At 38.6% G+C, this 23,847-nt stretch overlaps 1 protein-coding gene across 1 annotated transcript; it reads left to right on the top strand.

Moving 5' to 3' along the window:
* The first annotated feature begins 269 nt into the window (after positions 1–269).
* Positions 270–1,737, top strand: LOC117791165 (calcium uptake protein 1 homolog, mitochondrial). Its single transcript, XM_034630843.1, has one exon. The coding sequence runs from the start codon at positions 295–297 to the stop codon at positions 1,639–1,641; it is 1,347 nt and encodes a 448-aa protein (XP_034486734.1). The 5' UTR covers positions 270–294; the 3' UTR covers positions 1,642–1,737.
* The last annotated feature ends 22,110 nt before the right edge of the window (positions 1,738–23,847 follow it).

Here is a 23,847-nt window from a genome sequence, read left to right as displayed (position 1 = left end):
AAGCTAGAGTGTCGGTAGGGGGGAATGGGTATATGAGTGTATGGCTTAGTTCAAACATTTGCGATGCTGATTACATTTAATGCTCTAATCGAATGTGCTTCAGAGGCTTTCGTGGCTTGCAGGCCATGCAACACCATTCAGTTGGGGGTTAAAACACAAAAAATTGACCTGAAAGCAAAAGTATACAGGATTTGTTCGACAAACAACCGTCAAACTGTGGGGAGCATAGGCAAAATTCGAAATTCATTGGATATGTTACGCTTCTTGAGGAAACTAGTTCGAAATGCAGGCGAAATGAACGCGATGTTGATTCACCAATGGAATAAACACAGGAAACACACACAGAACTGCTTGCAAATGCATTCTCATCGACATCGAGCTCTCAAGATTTGCACTCTTCTCTTAATTGCTGGACTTGGCTTCCGGCAGTGGTTGCTGCCCCGCGTTAAACGTAGTTCACTGATGGGGATGGACGACGAGAAGACCAAAGATGGTGTCAAAGGGCTGCAAAAGCTCGAGTGGCAACAGACGGCAGGTAAATGCAGGACTTTTCCATCCTCATCGCATCGAGGCACGTTTCGAGATATTACCATAAGGGAGTACGAGAATCGACTGAGAGCGCATTCGCAGCCAGAGAAGATCTTTGGATACTTTGCGACGATCAAGACTCAAAACAATGCTGGACAATGGGAAGTCTATATGACACCAATTGATTTTCTGCGTTCCATGATGCCGGGCATAAGGCAGCCAGACGGATTGGGCTTAAATGGATATCGTAAAATGAGCAGGGAAAAAGCTCAAGAGCTTACCTTCCGGAGTGTTCCGGAAGACAGTATCTTCTATGTCCTGCTACCCGATGGACTTTTGACTTTCACGGACTATCTATACTTGCGTATGCTGATGCCCATGCCGGAGAAATTCTTTGAGATTGGCTTTCGTCTCTTTGATCCCCTTGGGAGCGATAACCTCGGCATGGATGGCTTGAGTCAACTGCTAAAGGGCGTCACGGTCTATGAGCGATTCAAGACAAACAACTCTATAAACCATTACTTTTTCGGTCCCAAACTCGATGGCAAGCTGAACCTCAATACATTTCTGAAGTTTAAGCGTAAATTGGTTCGCGACGTACTTTTGATCGAGTTCAACTTGCTGCGGAAATCGGATGGACGAAAGAAACGAAATGAGAATGATCCGGACACAATCAGTGAAATGTCCTTTGGCAACATGCTGCTGGCATATTCCTCAATGCCGACACACCAGAAACTCGCGACAATTCAGCGCATCAAGGAGAAGTATCGGAAATCAGATCGCGGCGTAACGCTTGAGGAGTTTATGGCATTCTTTATGTTCGTCCAGCATATACCGACCATCGACATGGCTCTAACCTATCACTTTTTGGCCGGAGCGGATATATCGCGTAGTACCCTGAAGCATATTTCTGATATCGTTGTGGGCGTTTCCCTATCGTCTCACATAATCGATATCATTTTCACTGTGTTTGATACCGATAACAATGACATCCTTGGACGCAGCGAGTTCCTTCAAGCTGTGCGCCATCGCATGGCAAGAAAAAAGCGAACTAAAGTTTCGGAACTATTTGATATGGTCGTTAAGTGTGCTGGCAGAGCTTTCTTATCGTGAAAGATATAAGCAGTAGCGTGATTCTTAAGTAGGGAGTCGCAAAACATGTGAGACGTAATAAATTCTTATTGGACAAGAGTGCAATTTGTGAAGCAGTAGATCTTTAGTGAGATGCGCTTTGTTTGCCTTTTGAGAAACTTTGCTTAAATCACATTCCCAATCCCATATCCGACCCACCTCGAAACCAAGGCGGCTCTTCATATTGCAATGCGCTGATTTGATGCATTTCTGCGAGTTCTTTGCCCAACTCCTTTGAGGATAAACGCTTTTAGCGGACAGACTTGGCGGAGTGGCTTCCTAGCACAAAGCCAGGTGCACCACACGCCCCAAATGGAGACGCCGCCATCTAATGTCGCACAAAAGCGCAGTTTGTTTGCTTTCAACTTGAAACGCTTCAACCACTGCCACACATCGCGGCAAGTTAAAAAAAAGAAACCGATAAAGACAGCAAACTAAAGTTGCGTGCCATTTGAAAGAGGAGAACTGTGAGGTTGTTCTAGACAAATGCTACCAAAGCCGGGGCAGCTCCACAGTTCCGCAGTTACGCAGCTTACACGAGACTCTCAACTTTTATCACCTACTCTAGTGTTTGTTGAAGACTTCAGCAATAACTATTTTCACTCACCTAGGCTTAGATTATGGGTGTGAACCCCTCCATTTACCAAATAGTTGTAAAATGTCTGTGGTTTCACGCACTTTGGGGAGAAAGTTACGCCTTGAAACATTGAAACAATGCTTACGTTTTTCCAGAACCATTCAAACAACACCGCAACGAGTTTGGGGAAACACACTTTGAGGTCAGCTCAAAAGCGTTTAAAGACCTTCGTGTAATTCACTGAGTAAACATCTGCGTCGGCAAACGAGCATGTGAACTATAAAGTTTGACGATGGGAAGTCTGACAGACTGACCCTAGCATAATTTATACTTCCATTTCCTAACCTTCATACTTGCCCATTGACTAGTCAATATTCAAGCAAAGTTTCGGTGCTGTCAATAAATTACGCTTAAAATCAAGCATTGATTTATAAAATATGTAATTTTTTTTTTGGTTGCTTGAAGTTTTATTAGATAATTTCATTAAACTTAAAAAGTTCTAGAAGAGAATTTTGTGTAATTTGTACGAGTATAACTGAAACTTATTTTTCAGTATATATATCACAAGCTACTTAACACGCGCTTAAGTTTATTGCTATTTAAATTATTTATCCGACTTATTTTTCCAGCGGAGCTCTTCAGATATTAAGACAAATATGTAAAATTCCTTTATAATGCTTTTAGACCGATTTCAAGAAATTGTTTTAAATGTGCAGTTTTTTATCTACACCTCCTGAAACCAATAATATGAATCGATAAATTGTTCACACCAACGTTCCATAAATCAATATGCAACTAAAAGATAGAGGAGAAAACAAGCAACTTAAACAATTTTGGAGATTTCAATTGCTTGTGGTTATTAGAACATATTACTCTAAAAAAGTTATAATCGGTAATGCTTACTTCTTTTTTTTTTATAATAAGAGAGATATATATAAACATTGTCAAATCAATTACTTTACTAATTTTATATTTAATGGCTTTTAAATAGCTTTTTTTATTTTGTTACAAGCTTGTTAATAAAACTGAAATACTCGCTGCAAGAATGTAAAAGTAAATTAAATAAATTGAGAGCTTTTGGCGTAAACGAATAAACTGCAAAGAACCACAAAAACCGGAATTTAGAAGAAGTCGGCCGTAAAAAAAAAAAATTGAACAAATTCAGCAAAAAGTCAAAATCAATTAAATGCACTTCGGGTTGAAGAGTTACTCAAACTAAAAGGCAGGAAATATTTGAATTAAATTATGATTTTGCTGTCAAGTGTTATTTGGACAATTTGAATTGTTCTTTTTGTTGTTGCAATTGACCTGAGTTGCACTTGTGGCTTTTGTCTGAATACAGAAGTTCCAACCGCTACTGGGATAAAATTATAAATAAAAGATAGGAATTTAAAGTTTTACTAATAACTCGACTGAAAATTTAATATTTTTGTGCAATACACAAGTGACTAGTCGATATGCCTGTTTGCTGTTTGTTTTTAACAGACAATTTTCTATTTTTCTTGTATTCATTTTGTCTAAATTGTGTTTCAACCGCTCGGTCAAAGCAATAAAGCTGCATTTCGACTGTACAGAGTGCAACACACACTGTTACACATACACATACACTCACGCACACGCACGCATACGGGATTGCATGTATGTATGTGTTAGATATTCAAATGTATAAATTATGCAATTTTATGGTTTTGAGGCGTAGAATGTGCAAAAATATTATTTTACACACGTCTATGGCCCGGCATGAAAATGCACAGCTTATACCTAGTATACATATATGTAAGCTTCAGCTTGCCACGCCCACATCCCTCAGAGCCGAAAAAGAGGCCCAACCGTCTTCTTACGTTCGTTTGCACTTTAACATAATTTACATGAATTTATGTTGCCAAAAATGTTGCCTGCCCCGGAGTAACGGCAGAATTCTCGTATCAAGGTTGAAAGTTGGCCCCAGTCACAGCCACAGTCATAATAAAAGGGGGAGGGCCGCTTATCTGAGTTATGAATATGCAGGTGCTTATCGCGTGGGTAGGAACATGTGTTCACCTCTGTGTGTAGGTGTGTGTGTGTCTGTGTGTGTGTGTGAGTGGGAGTGTGTGTACAAGCAAAGTATTGCTGATGATTTAGACTGCTGCAAGTTTTATTTATCATTAAAACATTTTTCCAGCAACAACAAAACTTGAAGCAAACAAAGTGTAGTTTGACTTAGCATTTAAACAAAATAATCTTTAACCCAAGAAGAAGTAGAATTTCTCTTAAGCGAGTAATTATGTAGGTGTGATAAGACAAACGACATAATCAAGACTTTAACTCCTTCACTCTTTTATATAATTATCCTTATTACTTTCCAGCGAATTTGGCAGCAAAATCTAAGCTCTTAATACATGTTTTAGCAAAAGGATTCTAAAATGGGGGAGTGAAAAAAGATTACTTTCTCGAAATACAGGATAAAGATTGATAACTGCCTATTAGGCTTAACTGCTCAAGTGCAACATCTGTTTAAGTTGTTTTAACATCACATGTTAAAATATATGTATGTACTTAAACTTATGCATCTATATACACGTTTTTATATATCTTTTGCGTCATCTGTCGAGCGGGAAAAATGGGCTCTGGGATCAGCTTAAACTGTCTGACACACACAAAAATGTTTTGCGGCGTCTTCTATTACATTTCATCAAACGTGCCTGAAATTTCAAGTACAAACATGTCAACCTAATAATGTACAAGCGAAACGCTTGACGTCAAAAGACGAAGTCAAAAGACAACATCTTGCGAGTGAAATCTCAGTCTTCATGTCCTTTCTGTCAATTTGCATACGCCTACGTCCTACACACTCACACTCCTAGACAATGGTAAGAAAATACACATTATACCCTTTTTTTTTGGCTTTTATAATGGGCTTCGGGTATAATAAAGGTATAATAAAAGCTAAACCTGTAAATGTGGTATATTTAAATTTTCGATATTGATCAATAGCACAATTTGCTTGAGACTTAACTGCTTATTGATGTTGCGTAATATTTAAACACTTAATTAAATCAGAATTATGGTTTAACCATCTAAGTTGGAGGCATAAAATAACTTTGCATATTTAATAATAATTAATATAATTTGTTAATTGCTTTTCGCTTATTGACTTACATATGTATGTATGTATGAAAATTATTGTAAATATCTGAAAAGCCCTTAATTGACTTTATGGGTTTATAACTTTATAAAAATGTACTTTTCGTAAAAACAAAACAATATTTTTTATTCAGATGCTGTGACTGCAACATTTTTTTAATGATACAAAAAGTAAATTTATTCAGTAAACATATGCGTTTAATACTGCAATTAAATGTTTTATTCACATGATTGTTGTTAAAAAGATTTAACAGACCAGGTACGGGTATGCACGACTAGACTATAGTTAGGTCTGAAAAGTTCTTAATAAAATTCTTTTATCAATTTAAACAAATACTAACAGGTTGAATATACTCTCTTCATACATTGTTATCCGTACAGGGTAAGCGCTTATATATTTTGTAAGTTAAATCGAGAAATAATTACACTCAACACACTTGTTAGCTTACAGCAAATAAATTCAAGTGAGAACTATTGATATTTCAATAATTAATTCATTTTTAATTATAACTAACTGGTCGTACACAAACATTCAGCTGTATGAGCGGACGGATGGAATTTCAATGCCCCAATATAATAATTTAATCAATTGATAATACGAGAACGTGCATTCGTTCTTCATACTGTTAAAAAAGCAATACCATTAATTACTCCGAATTTAACTGACTATCTGTTCCGCTTTTCTCGCATTTCTCCTTCGAATTTACATCCGAAGACATGCGCATAACGATCGTCTAAATTACATGGGAGGAGAGGGACGTACCCCTTCTGAGTCAATCACATTCGTCTGGTCAATCAAAGTCAACCACAATTCCAACTTCACAATTATTCAATCAAATCAAAATTGCATAAAATTTTAATGAAGCAAACTAATAAAATCAGGAACAAGACAAATGCATTAACTTTCTTATTTATAAGTAAGTATCCATTTCTAAATGCATAATTGATGTTCTCCGGGTTCTGGCTCCACATTTTCATCCAGCAAGTCTTGCAACTTTCGAGTCAAGAAAGTTTCTTAATCAACAATGAGAGCTGTATCCAAATTCAAAAAGGGACAAAGTGCACTGACGGAACATGAACGACCTGCAGATACTCTGTCATTTTAATAATCTGCTTCTGCAAAAAAAAAGTATCGTTTAGAAATTGTATGATAAAGCTATTTAGGCTCCTGTTATTAATTCATAAGTACTATAATCCAATTATCGTCAAAAGTTTAATTTATTTATTTTCCTTAGAATTTAATAAGACCGTTTCTAGTTTTAAATACTTTATTTATAGTAATCATAATAATAATTTCATCTTTCTAGTACCAAAAGACTTTAAGATCAAACGAGCTGTTTGCGTGGATGTCTTCCTTTCATCTGCCAACTTAAAATTTGTTCTACCCTTTTTGAACAGTTTAAGACGTTATTCGAGCAATGCTCAGCTTGGGGTGCCATAAAAAATGACGTTGGTAACGAAGATCATATAGAATGATTAATGTTAAAAAAATATAAAATGTGTCAAGCGATTAAAGGCGGCCATTCTGGTAACGCATTTTATTAACACGAATCATTTATCATGCCAACTGGGCACAGGGCCAAAAACTCTTGGTCAAAAGGAAAATGCGAGAACGTAAACATAAACGAAAATGAAAATGAAAACGAAATCGAAATGGAAACGGATGTGGATATGGACATGGATTCGACTCCTAGCTAGACGGGATGTGTGTGATAGCACCTTTTACAGTTACCTACGTCAGCGAACAGTGCTGTAAAATGTCATATAGTTATTTATTTGATATGTTCTCGTCATATGCTCCCCAATGCCCTTTGATTTGACTGACCTCAACATGAAAAACTCAGAGCAAACAGAGACACAGTGAGATACAGATACAAACTGTACAGATATATATATATCCATATATATGAACATGTACATACATATGCATATTGATATGAAAAATGAATGAAAAGCTACGAACAGAACGAATAAACTCAGTGTCTGACTGGAACGCAGGCTTTGTTGAATGACGGACTGACCGACTGACTGACCGACTGACTGACCGACTGACTGACTGACCGACGGACTAACTGACATATGTCAATCAGTGAACGAAGAACAGAGACATAATCTCCACTTGACATGAACTTAAAAGTATTATGACAAATATTTTGCAATCTCTACGTTGTTCTCTGTCTCTGTATTCACGCTCTCTGTGTCTGTATCTGTGTGTGTGCGGTGTGTGTGTGTGTGTGTGTATCCATGGCATTCACTTGCCATGTGTATGTTTGTTGCAGGTGTTGTTGCTGCTTTTATTAGTGCTACCTTTTGCTTGACCCAGTCCGTTGAGTGACGCACAATTCAGCTTAAATAAAAATCTTTTTGTTGCAAATACCTTGTGGCATAATTCTGTCTTTGACATGACCAGTTCTTATACCCTGTATACGGACAGGGACACTAGTTATTCCGTAATTTGTTGCAAGTAGAGGGTATTTGTTAGTTGTAGAATTCTTGCTTATTTTGTTGTTGTTGTTGTTGTTGCTACTGTTGCATCACCACCAACAAGTATACACATATCTGAAAGCCTTTCACTTGCTGCCAAGAAAATGCAGAGCATATTTTCGCTTTCCGTAAACTGACGCATATCGCTTTTTTATTTTTTATCTTTTTCCTTTTTGCTCGTTTTGTTCCTTTTTGTTGTTGTTACTGTCGTTGTTGTTGCATTTTGTTGTACCGGACATGCCGTAAATCAATTTTATATTTATTATTTTATGAATTGCAATTGATTTCTTTTTATTTTGCCCATTTAAGTACGCAGCGTTTGCATGGCCGGCTGTTGCCCGATTTAATTTACTGTGTCGCATGTGGGCTCTCTGCCTCTCAGCTGCCTCTCCTTGCCTTCTCCCCCTCCACTGTTTCACTCACCTGCTGCGCTTATCGCTTAATTGGGAATGTATGTGCGGCAATGAAGCGACGTGGCACGTAATTTTGTGGTCATCACAACGGAGACGGGCAACCGCCAATGCACACATCCCCCTGCGGATCTCCACTTTAAGGGGTCCACGTTCAACAGACTGTTGTTTTAATTTCATTTCGGCCTGAAGTTGATTGATTTCATTCTAAAGCTTTAATTTGAAATCTGAAAACCGTTCACACACGGCTTAACATTTTCTCATTCATATACCTATCACACAAAAAAATCTCTACACGAGGTAAGAGTCCAGTGACGAAAGCATATTTCAGCCCCAAAATTTCTCATTTCCAAGTTTGTGACGAGCAAAATAAAAATTTTAAATTTTAAATAAATAAAATATTGAAACCGTTAAGATCTCCTGCACCTAAAAAAAAAGGTAGAAAATTATGCAAAATTAAACAGAACATATCGAATTTGCCAACAGAACTAATTAAATGTTAAAGTTGGCTGAAGGAGAACAGTTTGAAGATGGATATCGGAATGTTTGTTTGGGCCTTGTTTGGTTTATATGTGAGAGCTCAAATTTCTCTTATGAATTAAGGTGACTGACAGTTAAATTTTCATCTGGGCTCGCCATTTGTATTAGCAGAAATGAGAGAAAGAGAGATAAATACATGAACAAGCCAAAGGAGAAAGAGAAAACGGTATTTATTATATTCACACATTAACTGAATTAGCTTATTGATTAAAATTTGCATAATAATTAATTAAGAAACAAGGAAAATACAGTTGTGTTGTTGTTTTTCTGCCTTATACATATAAAGGAATTAACAATTGGCTAGAAATTTCTAATGTTTTTAAAACCAACAGTTGTTGAGTGTATCTGTGTGTTTGTGTCAATTTTGAAGTTATAATTGGATGCAAACTTTAGGTAATACTTTAGCCAAAAGCTGTCGATTTGCTTGCTGATTTGCTTCCTGTTGTGGCAATTTGGTAAAGTTAAGGAAATCCAATTTGCAGATTTCAAATCGCATCGATTGCAATCGATGTGTGCTAAAGAGAGAGAGAGAGAGAATGATAGTGAGGGAACGAGAGGCAATATGTAATTGCGGTTTGAAGCAGAAGTCAACAGATCAGTGTGTCTGAGTGTGGAAAGCCTTTTCCCGGAGTCAATTGAATAAAAAGCTTACTCCCATCGAAAGTGCGTGAGACAACAAAATATGAAAAGGCAAAATTGACATGAGAAACTAATAGAATGTAAACTTTTCAATGCTGCAATGCAACTGGCAATGCCAATGCCACAGATCTGCGGCAATTTGTTAAATCGATTCATATGGCAAATTTAGTAACCCCAGATAGTTGGCAATCCAAACTTACGCAACTTGTGGCAACTGTCTCGATTGCTAGAGAGTTAAATTGGCAGAGGAACCAAAGAATTCTTCTCTGTCTTAACGACACCACAATGCACACACATGTGTGTGTATCATCCTGTTCGTATTGAGTATTTCAATTGACCGTAAGCCTACAAATCGTTATCAATATACAACAAAAAAAAGTGGCCTAAGATAGAAAATAAAATTCTGAATTTACAGGTAAAAACAGAACATTAAAAATTCACTTTACATACTTGAATCGATATGTTTCGATGAAAAGAGCTAAACTCTGTAGCTGTAGTTGGCACAACCAATTACTCGACTAATATTTGCTTTCAACAAACTAACCATATCATTCTTGCCTTGACCAGGTCTAAAGCACAGTCAAGTCAAGAGGCTGAGCAAGCGATTGAGACTAATTTGCTGTTTGCCTTAGTTAAATATGGAGACACGTCAAATTGATTGATGGGGCATGGTCAGGGTGTCAGGGAGTGCAAATACTGATTCGTAGATAAACACGGTACCAGCAATTAGCGTGGTGCTGTGAAAACTATAGAATACTTTTAAGGGCTTCCAAAAATTTGCCTATTCACTAAAAACTGAGCTAGATGATAGTAATAAAATGTTCAACAACAATTTGTGCAAATCATTTCATTGCTTATGCTGACGGCCAGTGCAAGATAAATATTAATAACTCAGTTGGCCAGCTTACAAAAGGTGAAGGCCAAGTCCCAATCCCTATCCCAACACCCAACATCAAACCGTTGCCCAGTTGCAGTCACAGCAGTTTCGCATGGCAAACAAAAGTCCGAGCAATTCTCGGATTGGGTGTAAGCGGAGAACGAGACCTAGACTGAGACAGAGACCGATACTGAGACTGTGTGACTGTGACAGAGCCTTTTAAATAATAACAAGCGAGTGCGGGGTGTAAATAGTAAATGCAGACCAGTGAATAGACAAATAGTTTTGTTGTTGATGACAATACAGAAAAATGTACGGCAGGACAAAGCATTCAGCAGGGTAAGCTGCAAATAGCCCCGATGCATAATAAAGTACAGCCAGGATGAAGCTTTGCAGCTGTGAACTAAGCTGAGAGCTGACAGTAAGCCGAGAGAGGTGGGAATGTAAGCAAAAATGAGAAATCTTTTATATTGAAGTGCTCGTACAACACCTAACACTCACATAGAAAATGCAAAGCTAAGCAGCCCAGCACTGGCCACAATGACTAAATATTAAAATTCATACGCCATGTTGCACGGCCAAATCACTTTTGGGCCATTACTCCCCGCCACGCCCCCCAAGTACAGACCGGGACCGAGAACGACAGCTTCAACTACAACTGCAACTACAACTGCAAATACGAGTACGACGATTTTCATTAGGCAAACAGCAGCAGAGCATATTTAGCATAGGGCATGTCAGACAGAGACTGGAACTGGGATTGGGATTGGGATTGGGACAACACTGCCGAACACCGAAACAATTGCACAATTTATGTGGCATTTATTTGCACATCGCTCAAGTCCAACAACCAAGAGCCACCTATGGTCCGCTCTCTCGTATGCCAACAATACTGTGCAACGAGCCTGTAAGCATTAAAAATGAAAAAAATATGGAACGAGAGGATAAAGTATGCAGGTCAGACACCCGCTATAGTTACTTGTTCCTTCGTCAACACACGAGCCAACACACGCTCGACAACTAAACTGCAAAAATATTACAAATTCAAAATGCTAAATGTGCATTTAACTTATGTATTTATGTAAATCCCTCGAAATTATTTTACTAGTCCCAGTACCCTCTCTCGCAAGTCGAGCACAGGTGAAGGGGGGATTGTCAGAAATAGCAGCTGAACGTCATTTGAATATATGAATGTGTTTTAGTTACGAGTGTCTTTAGTTTTTTTTTTCTGTCCCTCTCTCTTCTCCTTTTCACAATTTGCTCGTCTCTGCTGTCAATTGCCACCGTTTCGGATTGATGACATGCCACGCTGTGTTCCGTGTCCAGTGTCCAGGCAAATCCTGAAATGTCCTGGTCCTCTCTGTCCCGTGCTGAATGCGGTCGATAAAAATGCCAGTTCGAAGTTTTGCCACACTTTGCCATATTTTTTACGTTATTTCTAATTCATAACCGTACAACGAGTCTGAGTCTGTTACGTTTTACGATCTATTTATGCTGTAAATGCAACATAATGTATAGACATCATTGGCCATCTCTTTCTATAAATCTGCACAATAGTCTACGACGTTGATTGTTCCTTGTGCGGAGTATACCACAGACATTTAAATTATTATATGGTAGGGTATATTATTTATTCTAAATGAATTGCTTCAAGTTAGATGGTCTACATTCACCTTTTTTTTTAAATTTTTTTTATGAATAATATATACATTTTTGCTATGTAACGTTCTACATTTTATAGGTCTCAATAATATTCGCCAAGGTTTAGATAGTAAAATTCTGTCTAGGGTACATGCAAGTCGAGCATGCTCGGCTGGACTATTCTGTGCTGGTTTCTCTTATAACTAATGCACTTATTTAAGAATATAAAATAATTTAAGACGTGCCCAAAAGTGCCAAATCCGATTTTGGCAGCAAAACCATAAAGCTGGTTGTGAGATTTGCGAGTGTATCTTAAATGTGAATACACTCGTGTGAGTGTCTAGAAGAGAATATTAAATGACTTTATGGCTGCTTGACTTCTGGCAATTAAAGCTATAAATCAAATCAACCACCGTCCATTTTAAGATGCCCCTTTACCACCATGTTGCATAATCATATCAGCTAGCTGGCAGGCAGACGAACAAAGCATCAGAGGATCTGTCACTTGCTGGCTGGCTGGCAAATCATTTGCCTTGAATCCATGAGTCCGTGAATCCTTAATCCTGTGCAAATCGCCGAGGCATTATCTGTCTAGCCATGAGACAAGCGGACCCGGTAAAAACTCTCTCAACAAAGAGTTCGCCGTCTACTATTGTTTATCCATTTTATGCAAATCAACCAAGCCCATCCCCCTGTCTCCCTGCTTGCCACTATGTCTGTGTGGCAACAATTTTTATTGGACTGTTATCAAATTGGCGGCATAAATTTGTAATTGAATTAAGTGGGCTTTTCAGAATCAAATGCATTTTAATAATTCAATTTTATAAGCCCGTTTCGAGCGTGCACTGCAAAATGTGCGTGTTCAACGTTTTATCAATTAATTAAAATCTAAAACTAATCACGAATTCAATGCGAATCGAAGTACTGTGCCTGTGACTGCATTAAAGTCAACTAACTACTTTGTGTACTGTCGGAAAAGCTCTTCTCGACTTACCCGAGCTGACATTTGAGAGTGGGGCACGTTTTCCACATGATTTGGTTTAAGCTGAAAATGCGCTTTAATTTCAAACTCCTCTATTTTGTAAACAGTCCTCTCATTTCTTGCAACCCCGCAATCACAGACATTTTAAGTTGGCGGGCAAAACTTTCACTTTCCCTGCGTGTGCCACGTGCAATTGAAACTTAGACTGTTTAAAGCCATAGGCATTTTGGGGGGGGGTGCCATTGTGCGCCTGTGTGTCGCCCACATCCAGTGGCCTGAAATAAATCCATCGCTGTGGGCCATACATGACTTTGACAGCCAGATTTTAATTCAATTACATCTGTAGCTGCAAGTCGTGTGCAAATATTGTCATAGGACAAATTAAAACGTTCTCGTTCTCGTTCCTGAAGTCCTCATCAACACAAACGGGAAACCCATCAAACAACAACACGACACCCGAGGCACATGCGTGAACCGCTGTTTGAACTTAAAGCTCCTGTTTTCCGAGTAAACAAATTTGTTCAGAATGCGTTAGAATATAAAAGAGAAAATTTAAAATAAAAATAAGAATAAGAATCACTCATAAACTCAGTTCGACTAACCGAAATGTGAAAAGTGAGTTGTTACATGCGGAATTCATAAGAGCTGGACATGTCTGTTCATGTCTCTCACATTGTACAATTATGTAGCTACGTGTTTTGCAACACTTTCATTCTTGGTAAGCCACAGCTAAATATACAGCTCTCTCTCTGTCCTCCTGCTTCTTCCCCTTTGTCACTCCTTCCATAATAATGACTGCAATTTGCCCCCGGACAAACAGTTTGTTGTATTGTCCTGCCTGCCTCTGGTGCATTTCAGACGGATGTCCAACTAATGAGGACTTCAGCTTGCAGCTGTCTTATCAACAACATTTAGGTAGACAAGCGTTGAATGTCTTTTCGAATAAGAATATATTTTTATATCTTTTTTTCGATTAGTTTCCAGAAAGTCATTTATTATTATTTCTCAGATTTGCTGAACAAACTGAAATAGACGGTGCTTGGCTTTGGTTTTATATATCTATGCAAATATGTAGAAAACTGTTGAAGATATTACAAATTACACCAATCGGAATAATTAAAATTAAAACAATAATCGCTTTCGAGTAACCCGCAAGGGGCTACTGCACGTAGGACAAGCAATAAAAGCAAAAGCAAAAGAAAAACTTTGCACGGAAGGGAAAATCTGATGCGGAAATCGAAATTTGTTAAATGGAGCAATCGATGAATGGAGAATTGGCTCCCTGACGTACCTCCTCCCACTCTATCGACACTCCAGAGTTTGGATTTACATTTTATCGCTTGTACGTTTGCACCATTTCAATTACAAACAATAACAATAAAATGTGGGTGGCCAAGGGAGACTCGACGAGGGGGAGGGCGAGTCGTTAAAGTTCAAGAAAGCGCGTTGGCAGAATGAAGAAAAAATAAAGATAAAAGTGTAGTGCAAGGGAATTAGTTCACACGGAAGTGGCTGTCAGTATAGCTGCCCCACCAATCCACCTGCTGCCTCTACCCAGTTCATCCCCCTCTCCTCTTTGCCTTGTCATCCTCCCATACTTATCCTGGCTCTTGTCCAGGCACCCGTCATGTCGTTCGTGCGGAAGTTAGGTGCCGAAGCGGGAATTGTAGGTAAATATTATTGCAAAGAAATTTAAATACGGATTTTTTCATTATCTCTCACTGTCTTTGGCACTTTTTACATTTCTTTTCTATTCTCCCGTTAAGGTGAATACATTAATGGAATTGCACACCTCTATTTTGTTCTCTTCTTTGTTCACTTTTAAAGTGTTTTCACAAAGTTTTCCTGTTAGCATTCAGAGACTGGAGAATTTGAACAATTAGCAAGTGTACATATCACGATCAAAAGGGAGAACAGAGATGTTATTAAATTCAACCACTTGATTGTTAACATAAATAGTTATATTCAATATAGATATTTACTTGAAATTTATTGCTTAAAAATCGAATCAAATTATACAAACATATACGACATATGCTCCGCTGAGAGCTGCATCCCCAAAATGCTGCAGTTGCAAGCACTTTATTTGGGAGTTTAGCTTCTTATCAGATCATTTAAAGAGTCTTCCCCAATAGAAGGACACGTATATGTGATACTTAATATCCACTTGATTTCTGTTCTGTTCAGTTCACTGACTTATGGCACTTTGATTCAATTAGAGAGGTTTTTGCAGATATACGACACGTCAACGCGTTCACCACACTGCGCTGAGTGTAATTAATGAGTTCAAGTTTGAAGTACACACTGGATGGCAGATTTTAAGGAAGCCATCGCAATGAGCTGCCCTCAGACCAAGCTGAATAAATAAACATTTTTTGACATAAAGCCAAGTTAAAGTGAAGAGAAATAAATTCGCACAACTAAAAACTTATTTCATTAGCAATTTCCATCAAAGCCAAAGTCAGTCATAATGACGCACACACTCTCTATCTCTTTCTCTCTCTCAGTCTCTCTTGTCATACACGCAGGAAATGTGTGTGCCTCAATGCTGTGCTCAATTTAATTCAACGCCAATAAAACCTCGATAAAACGAAATTTGTAGCCAGAAATTTGCAGTTGCCCTTGGCAATCACTAGGAACTAGCATCATTGATAGCCATGGCGTATACGTGACAAACAGTAGCCATGTGTTAATCCCGAGTTGTCTGCGCACACTGTTCGAGCAACAAGATAAAGGACATTGGACATCGCACACAGAACAGAGGATAAGGCAAAACAAACAAAAGATGCATAAGCACAAACGAAACAGAAAACTTGGACATAAATAAGAAAAATAAAACAGCAAGAAGAAAAGTTTATGGTCAACATTTTTAGTTGCGGTCGAATGAATACAAAAGTGTATTTTCATGAACACACACACACACACATTAATACAATCACTCACACACAAACACAGAGAGATAAATATGTATGTTTGTATCGTCGACTTGGCAACATTTATTATATCACAAGTGGCCAACTGTATCCCAATGATGGCTAGCTCGCTGTCCATTTTTGGCCCTCAGTCGCACTTTTATTATTATTGATGACAATTTTGAGCAGACAATAAAAAGAACAACTATAACAACAATATGAAGTGACTTTCATGTGGCAACTAAAAGCAATCTAGGCGCAACTTCGGCAGCAACAACATATTGGGGGCAAATGTTTAGCGCTGGTTAAAAACTTTTTTAGCCAGGAACTTTGTCAACTTTCGACGTTTTCATAATAAACGACAATGCAAAGCGGTTTTGGCGAATAACTACTAATAAGTGAGTAAAAAAACAAAGAAGAAATTCAAAATAAAAATAAGAAAATACTCTTCGCGGAGGATAAGAAATATGAAAAGCAAATTTCATTAACTTGCTAGCAGCCGTCACGCAAAACTGCAGAAAGTTATTTATAAAACTTTTTTTCCGCCAATATATATTTTTTTACAAAAGCTTACACAAGTCAGGAGTATGAATTGCCCCAAAATGTATGCTACACTAACAGCTGTTGAGCTCTAAATACTCTTCATTTATAGCATTTTGGTCGCTCCCACTCAAAGATGAGCTCAGCATGTAACTAAAAAACTCTGTTGAAAGAAAATTTTGGATAATTTTTGCTACAGTTGCGAACAAATGGCTGACAAGCACGTGCTCCATCAATTTAATATTTTATACTTGTACACACACACAGTCTGCCTACTCAGTTACCCATGCACACCCACACACACACAAACACACACACATACACGTAGAGAAACTTGCACACATATTGAGCTGACATAGCCAATTGATTAACCTAAGCCACAAGCCGAGCGGCAACTTTGAGGAGCCGCCGAGCAAAGTTAATTCAGAATCGTTTATCAAATGGCGCTGCAAACTTGAAATGCAGCTGCCATGACTCTGGAGGCATGCACCTTGGATGAGTGGCAGCATCTGCTGTCGGAGCCAATGCAAAGTTGCAAAAACAAGTCTCGCACGTGGAGTGTACGTCACATCTGACGTAGCGAGAACCCGTGGCTTCAACATTGCTCAGCTATTTGTCAAATTTGACTTTGCTTTTGCAGAGAAATTGATGAAATGATTCGTGAAAATTCCGACAACATACACAAAGGAAAACTACATGAGGTGATGAAATCAAATTCAACTAAATAAAGTTTTCTGCAGAATAATAAACAAATGGAATGCATCCTCGATCAAGGGAATTCCTCCACTAGTTTATGCATCATTCAGAAGGGTGCAAATTGTGTAATGGATTGCCATATGATATTGCTGAAATCAGCTGGCAGAAATTCCCTTAATATTTCGCATTGTATTCTGCCAATTTGGAGGCACTTATGAAGTTGCTCCACACAAGCACACACTCGCTTTTTAGCCTTTATCGTTTGTTTTCTGATTGTATAATCGGTGCAAAAGTGAAAAACTCCTGCAGACTGCACTCGACCAACACACGAGCGCGGATTTTTCATGAATTATCCTTGACACGTATACGCCTTGTGGCAAGCTGCAGATTGTTGAGGGAGGTATGGGGTAAGGGGGCTTGCCACTAACCGCTCAGAAGTAAGCGTTTGCCGCTCGAATGAAGCGCCCAATGAGGCGACACAGGCGAGTGCATAAAGCATGCTCATACATCCAAGCGCCAAAACAATCACACACGCACACACACACACGCAAACAAGTATTATACGAAAATAACTGTATAGTTAGCTGAGAACATGGCTTAGCCGACGTGCGTATACCCTCACAGCTGATAAGGAGAAGAAACAACTAGAAATTAAACCAATAAGGAATCTTAAAGTTAATTTTAAGAACCATCACTTTATTATATATTTGCACAGCTAAAGGCTAAAAACTAAAAGGAGTGTATAAATTACTAAACTAAATTGTTAACATTATCGACCAAACTCTGAGAAAAAACCTTAAAAAAAAAATAAAACATTTTTTAAATTTCAAAAAGTGTAGAATTATATTAATTAATTATCGCTGAGTTAAATCTATGACAATCTAATTCTGTGCATAGCAAATAAATCTGAGAATTCTGAGGTGACTGAGCTGATAGAGCTGCATTTGAACAATACGTTCAACAAGGCGTCCGATGTTAAGTACACGTATTTTCCGATCCATTTATCACAGTAAGAGAGCACACCTACAACAACACCTACAACAACAACAACAACAGGAGCAGCAGGAACAGCTTTCACAATGGCAACGGCAGTTCGAATTCAAAAGCCAGATTTTTAAGCGATATTCTGCAGCAAAGTTCGCAGCTAACAAAGCCCATTATGTACAGAGAGTGTGTATTTGTGCCTGTGTGTGTGTGTGTGTGAGAGCCAGTTAACGGAAAAACGCAATAAATGCAGCAAATGTGTTGCTTTGTGTGACGTCTGCTGCCTCTGCCGTGGCATGCAACGCAATGTTAAACGCACTTTTATAGAAATGTGCATTCATGCCACAGCCAACGCCCATTTGTATGCTATATTTATTTTTTTTTTCTCTTTTTTTTCACCGAGTGTGAATGGCTTTTATTATAATCGCTTGCCCTGCGACGATGCATTGGCAAATAGCAGAGAGCTCTTTAGCACAAATTTCCATCACAAAACGTTCCAATTAGCGAGCGTTTAATGCAAATTATTTCAATGGTGAAGCAATTGAAGACACACTTTATATTAGAAACTCCAAACTAGATGACGTAACTGACAACTGGCTGCGGACTTGAAATAGAGAACTGTCTACTTTCTAACTTAATATGAAAATTGTATAACGACTATTAAAGCCCATGCTCGAAGGTAGAGAATGTAACTAATAAATGGACAGGACACATTGCTCTCCAGAGTTGGGGATTAAGTAGGTCACAGTCATCATTAGAAGGGATTACTGGACACGCACAGTTAAGTCATCACCTGGACTGATTAAATTCTTCAACTCTGCATTAAAGACACATCTCTGCCATAAATTTAAGCCCATTCAGTGCTGACCACATTCAAATTTCTGCAGTCGCACAAAAACAGCGCTGAATGAATGAATGACTGAATGAATGAATGAATAATATATAAAGTCCTATGGACATGTCTGACTTGTAGATACTTATATTTTGATTGCTGCTTTTTCTTAACTGTAGATTGCATATACCCCCTTGTACAGGGTATGCAAAAGAGAAATGCTAAAGGGTATCAAAACAAAAGCTGCAACGCAACCGCAACAATTTCTACAGCCAAGCGCAACTTAATTTCAATATAAATAAATAAAATTCGGGCTTGTCTTTTCCTTTCAGTTGGTTTATTTTTGCAGTTTAGATATGGGATGGAATACGGGGGAGTGGGAATGAAAAGAGCTGCACTTTGAGCAGCTGCAATCTTTAGATATGGGCTTATGGTCAACGGAAGTGAAAAACTGGCCACGAAGTCACGAAAAATTAAGATAAATTCAATTTACTTGAACACACACATACACACGCACACACACACACATATATATATCTACTGAGGCAAACAAATAATCCCATTTACGTACTTATTACAGCCACACACATTCACATCCGGTCAACAAGTTGTCGACCAGTTGGCTGCTCCTGCCACCAAGATATCGAGATGCCACTTTCAGGTTTCTACTCTCCCCCACAGTTCCACTGTCGTTCTGTCGCTCCGTCAACTTTTGTCATTGCCACATAAGTATAAGTGTAAGTGTAAGGGAGCATACGGCAATGTGCCCCTAGATGCGATAGTAGGACGACAACTGCGGTTAGAGAGTCGTACTCTCGTTTTTGCCTTAACGTTTGTGCACGTGTCATTGAAATTCAATAAGGACCACTGTCCTTGCTTACATTGTACTACTGCCAGTGATGACGACAAAGTCGACATAGTCGTCTACTTCAAGCCAATAACTGCTCCTTCATTCTCTCAATACACACAAGTGGCGTGGTTCTCTCATTCTTCAATGCTCCTTCTTTGCTCCTCCATTGCCATTGCCATGTGTGTGTGCGATGACTTTCATTTCTATGAAATTGATTTCCGCTTATGGCACTTTGCTGTTGCTTACATGTTGCGTCTGCCACAAACACTCAGTCACACATCTACGCACACACCCACACACACCCACACACACACACACACTCTTTATGAATACGCTTAACGTTGCTCTTCTTCATCAACATGTTAGGCCATTGATAGGGGCGAGCTCTGAGACGAGCTGATTAAGATAATGACTTCATTAATTCATCCAATTGATAGCAGCATTTTCCCTCATTATTTTTATTAATATTAATTAAGTCTTTGTAATGAAACGTATCCTTGTTGATCTTTCGAGTGTTTTGACTTCAGACAACCCACAGCAGCAACATAAATAAAAATATTTTCGACAGCACAATGAACTAACTCTCACAACAGGTACAAAGTTATTTTCTTTAAAGAATTGAGTGAATGAGTGAGTCTGAATTAAATAAAATTATCAGTTTGCCACATCTTAGTTAAAGTTTAATTAATAACTCTAATTAGACACGGTAATTGTATTACGTATGCGACACGTTAACCAAAGAGATTTCTTTCTTCTCTCATCACACACTCTTTTCTGCTACAAGTTGTAAATTGTTCATAATTGAGCATTGCACATGCAGTAAAAGTGGCCGACAAAAGTAATGCAACGACGTGGCAACTTCCTGTGCGCTAATTAAAGGACTCGCTCGGTAGTTAATGCACCTTGAGCGCGAAATTATCCTGGGGCTACAATAAAACTAATTGGCCTAACAACTTTTGACTTTCTTGTTTAAGCTAATTGCTGCGCATGCCGAAATCTATCTTAATTGCGGACGCAAATTAATTGTAATTAAAAATCGGCCTGAAATTGCACAATGCAACTGGCAATTGAAAGTCTTGTGGTCTAATAGAAACTGCAAGGGCATTCAATTACCTGACATTCATATAATTATCCACAGAAACCCACAAACATTTGCGTTAACAAGCTTTGGTGCCACGCCAATGTGGCAGCAATAGAATCATGACCAAATGCAATTGCTATTTTGTGGTAACTGCAATTGATTTATTGCCAGAATTAATACACCGAAACATGTCGAATTGGATGCATTTTCACAGAAAACTATCGCTAAATATGTGACATGCAGCGCATAACAGACCAGAAGCATCACTGCGTATACTTAATATGCTGCAGCAATCAATCAGCCGCATGCATTCGCCATTTTCCTGCTCCACGTTTAACAAAATTCTATTGGCCATTTGACTAAATCGTGCAACATGCTCATCGTGGTTGCATCTTCAATAAATCGTTGTATTCTCTGTTTGAAAAATTAAATTGCACTTCATTAAATATCCATCACAACAACTCAATAAAATACTAAATTTGCTGAGTGAATACAAAAACGAATCGCGGCCACTGCGATGCATATGTGTGTGTGCCACAAACTTTAACAATATATATGTATGCATGTGCATGTTTGTATGGCAAACAGTGGAAACTTTTTCAATTCAACTGCGATTACGAGTACATTGCGCGTCAGGCCGCAATTTTCCGGGCTATATGAGTATATTCACAGCCAACTGACAAACGCACTCAACACTCATACTCCTACTCATACTCGTGTATGGAATAGAGGGCTATTGGCCAGACTCAGTGAACGTTTTAGCCAAGGATGAACAACTGACAGTCGACATTCCTTCACTTGGTGATAGAATGTGTCGGGCGTTCATGCAAAGCTTTTAACTGCTTAAAACACAATTGTACGAACAAAGTATATTAATTTAATGAAATTCAGTCCATTAAAAGCTTGGCTCTGGCACTCGTCCGGCCATGGTTACAGTTACAGTTACAGTTACAGTTATATCTACAGATACATGCATAATGTCCGATATGTCAGTCATCGTTAGTTTTTCGTAAAATGGAGAATGAGTAAAAGTCGCTGTCGCCATCATTGCAAATTGGAAAAGCGAATAAAAATGTCTCACGTCAATGGAAAATTGTCATATGTGAGGGTAGGAGACACAGAGAGAGACAGGCATTGGAAAAGAAAGACTGAAAAGAGACTGGACTATAAACTTAATGCATAGTGAAATATGAATAAAAGTATGCCAATTTCAAGCAACCAAGCATATAAGAAGATGATACTTTTTATAGATAAATAGATCTGTAGATGGTTTGAATAGAAACGAAAAGTGAAAGTCATAAATATGTTCAAATAAAGTGTCGAATAAGTCGTCAGAAGTGTATAAAAGAAAACACTAAATAGCACACAAGTTGACTGTAAGTGGTTCAGTGGTTGAGTGGAGATGTCCATAGTTTGGCCAACTTTGGAATTGTTTAGTGGCATTCGTTCCAGGCAATATGTGGTGATTATTAAGATTAATAATACGCCTAGTGGTCCGCAGCAGGAAGAATGTGTCCGAGGGTGAACGGTCTGACCAGTTGATGGCTTTTTAATGAGTTGGCCAAGGGATCCAACGGATGCGAAGGTTTTGCCGACAGCAGCACCGCAGAAGCAATTAAAGCACATCAATTAATATTAAATATTTCAACGGCAATTAAATGAAATAATTCTCTGGCATTTGCCATCAATCCACCAGCCAGCCACAAAATTGTATGATGTGACCAATGAACCGTTGGCTTTTAGTCCTCCTCCAGCAAGATATACAAAGAAAAAAAACTTTTGCCTTTATGCCGAATGAAATTTTCATTAACCGAGGCAACCAAAGTGATTGTGGCAATTGCGATGGGGTGCATCCGCGTGGCAAGGCAAGTCAAGTTGCGATGTGGCAAGTTTGAAGTGAAAAGTTTTCAACTTGTGCCAACTGGACACATGTTACAAAATTCGCAAATAAATTTCAGTTGCTGCGAAAGTTTCCACGCATTCGAAATGCAAATGAATTGCGCGCGATTGTTGACAGGACGGAGGAAAAGTTGAACCTAAAGCCAAAGCTAAAGTCTCAAGCTAAAGTTGAGGCTAAAGTTGAAGGGAGGAAAAACTTGAACCGAGCCTGCATTTCTTATAAGTCACTGAACGAAATTATTTCCAAAAGCATTTCAATTTCGCCCGGCAATACGCGTAATTGAAATTTGCATTTGTATGAGGCTTGCAAACAAAAAAAAAAAAAAACCAAACCAACAAAAAACAGTAAGAAAAGAAACCATAAAAAAATAAACTTCGCCTGTGTCGAAGACAAGCAAGAAGCAACTGCGAATCGGGCTCGTCTAGCTGCATGGCAAAAAGACCAATTAAGGACGCCGTTGTGGAATTTTGATTGCGTATTTCCACGCCCCAAGGGGAAATTCAGTCGTGTGAGCTCTGGCCAAGGTATTCGCGAACAATGCTGCCGCATGCTAATTTCACAGCACATTAGTGCGGCCGCTTGCCACAAGGATATTGCATTGTCCTTCCACCCATATTTATTTGTGTTTGTATTTGTGGCCTGCCTCTTTTACATTGACATGTGAATCAATGGCAAGCTAGGAAATCAAAAGCACTGTGCACTAAACATACCAAGGTAATGAAATGCCACAACTCGTCCGTTGAGAGGAATTCTAAGGGCTTCCTCCAGCGGAGTAGCAAGAAAATCCTGAAAAATGCCTACAACTTTTAGCCAAGAACCGCAAATTGTTTCAAACCCAGAGGCGGACTGAGGCCGAGGACCGTGCATACTCGTACTCGCGAAATACAAAAAGAAAGCCAAATATTAGGACTTGTAAAATTGTAGAAAACCTTGCGAAGTTTGGCATCTGGCATCCTCTACCTGGCCCGGCAAACCGAAAGCCATAAGCCATGGCCAAAAGCAAGCCATAGTACTACCGCACACTTGCCCCAAGAAGGCGACCGTAAATTTTATTGCATGACTTGATTAAATTCGCATGCAACATCAACAGCAACACAAACCTCAGCTTGGACGATGGACG

Source organism: Drosophila innubila, assembly GCF_004354385.1.
Source record: "Drosophila innubila isolate TH190305 chromosome 3R unlocalized genomic scaffold, UK_Dinn_1.0 2_E_3R, whole genome shotgun sequence".
Classification (NCBI taxonomy): Eukaryota; Metazoa; Arthropoda; class Insecta; order Diptera; family Drosophilidae; genus Drosophila; species Drosophila innubila.
This window is presented reverse-complemented; position numbering and strand designations above follow the sequence as displayed.

Coding starts and splice junctions, on each gene's coding strand:
- LOC117791165 (XM_034630843.1), top strand. CDS start 295: ATGAACGCGATGTTGATTCACCAATGGAATAAACACAGGAAACACACA.